At 31.7% G+C, this 6,412-nt stretch overlaps 1 protein-coding gene across 12 annotated transcripts; it reads right to left on the reverse strand.

The window, feature by feature from the left end:
- Positions 1-1,230: 1,230 nt before the first annotated feature.
- LOC107902009 (uncharacterized) lies at positions 1,231-6,197 on the reverse strand. 12 transcript variants are annotated; one of them, XR_005903617.1, is made up of 7 exons: positions 6,040-6,197; positions 5,791-5,906; positions 5,050-5,117; positions 4,747-4,807; positions 3,754-3,840; positions 2,123-2,182; positions 1,231-1,656 (listed from the first exon to the last, which is right to left on the reverse strand). XR_005903617.1 is itself a non-coding variant. In XM_016828221.2 (3 exons), exons 1-3 carry the CDS (start codon positions 6,080-6,082, stop codon positions 1,487-1,489), a joined length of 321 nt encoding a protein of 106 aa, XP_016683710.2. In that variant the 5' UTR covers positions 6,083-6,197; the 3' UTR covers positions 1,231-1,486. The 12 variants fall into 12 exon arrangements, 2 of the variants coding, with proteins under 2 accessions (XP_016683710.2, XP_016683699.2); XR_005903618.1 differs by having other exon boundaries at positions 5,050-5,160; XR_005903615.1 differs by lacking the exon at positions 5,050-5,117.
- Positions 6,198-6,412: the final 215 nt, after the last annotated feature.

The raw sequence follows: 6,412 nt of genomic DNA on the forward strand, positions 1-6,412 counted from the left end.
TTTAATCAATTTGGTACCAATTTTGGGCATAGTGAGGGTGCTAATCCTTCCTCATACGTAACCGACTCCTGAACCCATTTTCTCATATTTACGTAGGCCAAAATTAATTTTAATTGAAATAAAATGCTTTATTAGGTGATCCAATCACACCTAAACAAAAAGGATTGGTGGCGACTCCATTTTCGTTTTTTTAAAGTCGATCTCCATCATTTTTAAATTAAAAAAAATGGTTTTGACAAATGGAATATCATATTGGTTCCTCCCAAAAAATAAATAACATACGACAAAAATCTAATAAACTACATAAATTTTCAATTAAGTTTTAATTTGGTTGGTATTAATATTGTTGATGAATTAAGTTTTAATTTGGTTGGTATTAATATTGTTGAAGAATAAATAAAATATGAATTTAAATACACTAAAACACAATGATTTAAAAAGGTTAACCTCTTAGTTGAAGACCAAATGTTAGCTAGCTCTTCCAATGTTCCAAATTAGGGGTGAGCATTTGATCGAGTCGAGTCGGATCGAGTAAAAAAATTTCGAATTAGTCAAGTTGACGAATCCTATTTTAGCAACCGAACTCAATTTGAATTTTTTTTGAATCGAGTCAAAAAATTTCGAGTCAAGTCGAGGTGAGTTAATGAATCCTATTATTTGTACTCAATGTTGCGCTTACATGAACCGATTATTTAACTAGGAAACGAAGTATAAATTTATTTAACAACATAAACAATATAATGGTTTTGCCTTTTAACTTAATTAGTAAACATTTATCAAAATAACATAGTTTTACCTTTTAACTTAATGGTTTTGACTTTTAACTTTAGAAAAGGTAAACATTCATCAAAATGACTAGTTTTGTCTTTTCTTATTCGGATTTTTGGATAACTTGAATTGTGTAATTCACATTCGAGTTAAACTGAAAAACTTATTTTTTTATTTGAGTTGACCCAAATAACTTGATTAACTCAAATAACTTGAACTCTTTAATTCAAATTTTGAAAATTTTATCGAGTTTTTCGAATTGAATCGGATTTTACTCACCCCTATGCCAAATACAACATAAATGACTGAATATAAAACTAGGTTGTCGTGCAACTGGACATGTTGAGTCTTGGGGCCATAAGTTTCAAGCAGAAGTTGCTAATTATTTGCTCAAAGGGCCAATGAGCAAGATGTTGGGAACCAAATTTTCTTTTATAATCATTAAATATATTAAGTATTAAATATGTAAATATTGATGATTAAATTTATTACTAACGTAATTAAAAGATGCCATTGTAGTTAACCCATTTTGCCCGAGCCTATTTTATTTACAGAAAATAAATAAATTAAAATAAAAACCAATTATAGGTCCAAAGTTTACTTACAGTTTAGCCCAAATATTAAAACACAAATCTAATCCAAATCCATTTGCAAAATTTTGGACCCCAAAGTTGAGACAGAAAATAACCCGGAAAAGGTCCAATCTAAGACTAATTAATCAATGCCGCAGTAGTAGCCCTTCTTCTTGGCTATTTGAGGTAAACCGATAGAGCCCAGGCCAGAAGTTTCTGGAATATATGAGAGTAGCAGTAGAATTGGGTTCCCACGAGCGGTTCCCACGCACGGCTTCCATGGCCTTCTCCCCATACAGCTTTGCGTCCGTAGAACCTGCAAAGGAATATACAAGAAGAAAAATGGGCTAACAGAATACAGCAAAATGACAGCAAGCAAATATAATTTTATTTTTCTGTAACACTCCTAACCTGTATCCGTTGCCGGAATAAGGTTATAAGGTATTACTTGACTGAAAAAACTTATATAAGGTCAAAGATACTTACCAGACATAAATTATCAACAATGCAAACATGTATCATTGATTTTCCATAAGAGCTCTTATAAATTTCTAAAATGACTCACTATCAAAACATAACCGAATATCTAATAACAAATTAACTACTATCAAGTTATAACTAAAACATTTCACCACATTAGTTCAATTATAAGGCTTCTCTAAACAAAATGAGCAAGCCATCTTCGCATGGCTGTAATGTATACAAAGTCGAAATATCATTCTACCTATAGTCTATCCTATACATGCCTTAAACCATGATGATATACAATCTTCTCAACTCACATAATGACTAGATAGTGTGATGATATCTCTGGCCCTTCCAACTCGAGCTAAAGTATATACCTATAAGAAATGGAAAAGAGAACACGGAGTAAGCTTCAATGCTTAGTAAGTTTTAAGCAATGCAAACAATTAATTTACTTATAGATCGATTATTCAAATTTTCAAGAAATCATTCCTAGATAATTGCCATTTTGGCCAAGTATCCATGAACATAATGCATATTTAGCAAATTCACCTCACTTGAATCTGAACTCAATTAAAACCAAATATTGAAATTATAAATAAGATCATAAGAACTCGAAAAGCATCTCATTAACAAGTTTTAACCATGTTTGCAACAAAATCACAAATTCACTACAAGCTGTCTTCCTGAGCAACAGTCACTAAATTATTTATAACTAGAGCTAAAAAAAACCAAATCAAGTGCCGTTAATTTTCCCTGAAAATAGACTCATATATATTCCATCCATCAAATTTTCAGAATTTTTAGTTTGACCAATCAATACCAGGTTCTTATTGAAGTTTCCGTTGTTTCACTGTTTGACTAATCTGACCACTCTTCACTACGAATAAAATTTCTCATTATAAAGAATTCGAAATATGTTATCGTTTATTTCATTTGAAACTAGACTCATTAGGGAGTCTAAGAATATAAATTTTATCTTATAACTATTTTTTTACCATTTATAATGATTTTCTGAAAACAGAACAGGGGACCTCGAAGTCATTTTGACTCTGTTCCACGCCACTTCAAATATCTCATTATTGGCAACTCTTTTGCTTACACGGTTTCTTTTATAAAAACTAGACTCATTAAGATTTCATGACATAATTTATTCAGTCTCTAACTCAACTTCCACAATTTATGGTGATTTTCTGAAATCATGTTACTGCTACTGTCCCAAGCAGATTTATTACCCATTCTTTGGATTCATATTATTTAACATATATATCACCAAATCAATCTCATATAACCTTTCACCATAACCGAATACACACATACACATATGAGATTGTCACATATACTTCTCATTTCGTATTCATGATTCAATTCCGATCAATCTAACATATAAAAGTATATAATACATACCTGACCGACTTAATGTATTGAACATATTCAATGGCAGTTTACTACGAACATTCGAAATCATAATCTTACTCCAATCATCGGCATTAAGTCTGCTAGATTTAAAACCAAAATCAAATCACCACTACAAAGCATGCGGGACTTTAAGCCCGGATATAATACCAGCACGAATGCCTTCGGGACTTAGCCCGGATATAACACCAGCACGAATGCCTTCGAGACTTAGCCCGGATATAATTCTCCATTATCATGCACACATATATATATATCATAACACATTAGCATTTCATTTACATTATTTGAACACAAGCACAACATGCTTATCAACCATTCCACTTTCGGCTCAATAGCCACATACAAAGAACACGATTTCGTTTCGCTATCCAACATGATTTCTATAACCATTCGGCTACAAGTCATATGCACAAATTATTTATCCCACTACGTAATTCAAGTAGAACCAATAGGTCACAATTTATTTATTATGCTTATATACCATGATTTTATCAAATCATAAGCTAAGTTTCATTACTCAAAGACTTACCTTGACTGTCGTCGAATGACTACGGATATGTTATTTGGTTAATTTAGCTTTTTCCCTTATCCGAATTAGGCTCCTTAAGCTCTTGAGCTAGATTAAACAAATTCACTTGTCACTAATTCATTAATCATGCCTTTTATTCGGTTATATTAATAATTTAAAACACAACATCACCAAGCTATTACTCACAATCACGTTCGGCAAGGACCAATTAATAAACCTTAAATTCAAAGTAACTTCAATCTTATGATTTTACAATTATCTTATACTTTCACATATAACTTATTTATGGCTGCATATATATATTATCAAAGTATCTTTCGGTTCCAAAACTCAATCATTAAAACACGTGCATGTACACACATAAACATATACTTATGAATTAAAATATAATTTCTTATGCATAAGCATAGCAATGACCGCATAAACACTCATATATATATATACAATAGATGCATTAACAATTTATCATTCAATGACTAAGCCAAAACATCTTTATCATATCATTTACACTTTTGCTTACAAGTATATACTCTTAAATCAAGGTATAACAATCACACGTGTATATTTTTATAAGTATGTATAATCATGTTCATACAAGTATACACATAATTCACAATTTAGTTTCGTATGCATATATCACTTGAAGCATCAAACCCAATTCATTAATACCTAATTTAACAAGTTCAAAACTCATTTCGACAATGAAGTTCTTGATTTAGAACAAGGATAATCCCTCTATTCACTATCCATAATCAAATTCGGCAACCATATACACTGAAATTTAACATTCGTTCCTTCCCTCAAAATTCAAATTCATAATTCATTTCTTGCCAATTGTCGAACATCAATAGCCATTTAGGACAAATATACCTCATACAAGCATTATTTTAACCTACTATGTACTATTCATGCATTTTAACCCTTATAGCCAATTACTATCTATCTAACTAGCCACAACTAACCTTATTCATCAAGATATAAAATCAAACATACCTCAAATTGCCTTCACAAGGGCCAAACACCATAGAGCCTAATTGTTTCTTTGTTCTTTAAGCTACGGCAATTGAAGGAAAGTAAAGCGTGAAAACTTTGTTTTCACCACCCAATTTCTTATTAATTCCCAATTTCCAACATTATTTCACATTTTAAAGCATCAAACACAAGAATTCTTATCAAAGCATCCATGGCCGAAACATGCTTAACAATTATAAACAAGAATTGGACCATGAGTTAGCTAGACAACTTAACAATAACCTCAATAATCAAGTTTCCATCAAAATTTTCAAGAGAGCTTACCTAATAGAAGAAAACAAAGTGCCAAATGCCTTAGGAATTTTTTTCTCCTCCCCTCCTCACAAGTTCGGCTAGGTGAGAAGATGAATCCCCATGAAAACATTGTTTTTATCACTATTGTTATAATATTAATATTCCTTTAATATTATAATATTCATTTCATATTATAAAACAATTTAACTTATAAAATAAAAATAATAAAATCATATTTTATTCATGATTCATCATCATTACGCCCACTACACTTAAAGATGGGCTATTTGACATGCAAGGACTCCTTTTTTGTAACTACAACTATTCAACCACTTTTTAATTTTGCCTAGCAAGATTTCAATGTTTAACAACTAAGCCCTTTTTGATTAATTCACATCAAATGACAAAAATCAAAGCATTCAAAGATTCACACATGCATTTTCACATATATTAGACATAGAATATAGTATTTAATTATTTTCGTGTCTTGATTTTGTGGTCCCGAAACCACTTTCTGACTAGGGTCAAATTAGGGCTATTACATTTTCTTTCTAAATTCAGGCTATAAAAAGCCTTGCTTATACCCATGTATTTTTACTTACGCATGCACACTATCCGCATAGAGAATACAAAAAAATTTCGAGAAGAATTTCCAAAGGGTGATCTTCTTCAGTTTTTTAAATTGTTCACTTATTTTTTTATTTATTTTTTCCTGCGATTATTTTCATCATTTTGCATTTTAGAACAGAAAAAAAGAAAATCAAGTTTTACCTTGCGAATCGGCTTTTGACCTCTGTTCACTTCGTTGAGATCGAAGTTGGAAGGGGGATTTATTATATATCAAGCCTCGAAATGACGCCAATGAGATCCCTAATATCTCTGAAATACTAAGATAAGGGGTGAGGGTCGGATAGTATTAGATATGTTGTTTTTCAATTTCAGTTTCATTTTTCTTGAACAAGTGATATTAGATCTAAGAGATTTGTTTTTTTTTAAAAAGGAAAAAATAAAATGGTTTACCAGATTTCCTCGAGTGGAGCCTTCGATGGTAGGATCTGGTCATTGCCCATGCGTTATTGGCCACCAAATGAGATGGTGGTTCTATGGCTGCGGGTATGAGCCCTAACAATGTGATTTTGGGGCTGTGAATTTTGGTGAAATGAGTGGCTGTGTTGAAGAAAATAGGAGAAGAAAGGTTTTAAATAACATATTAAGCAAAACGGCACCGTGTAAGAAGGGTGGGGGGGCCTTTTGCGCCTAAAATGGTCTATTTATGCAACATATCCTTCCCTTTTCGCGAACCTTTCAATTAGCACCCAATTCGCTTACCCGTTTTTTTTTTTTAATTTAGCCTTCTAATTTGTGCGTTTTTTCACTTTGATCCACGGTCTAG

Source organism: Gossypium hirsutum, chromosome A10 (genome assembly GCF_007990345.1).
Source record: "Gossypium hirsutum isolate 1008001.06 chromosome A10, Gossypium_hirsutum_v2.1, whole genome shotgun sequence".
Lineage (NCBI taxonomy): Eukaryota > Viridiplantae > Streptophyta > Magnoliopsida > Malvales > Malvaceae > Gossypium > Gossypium hirsutum.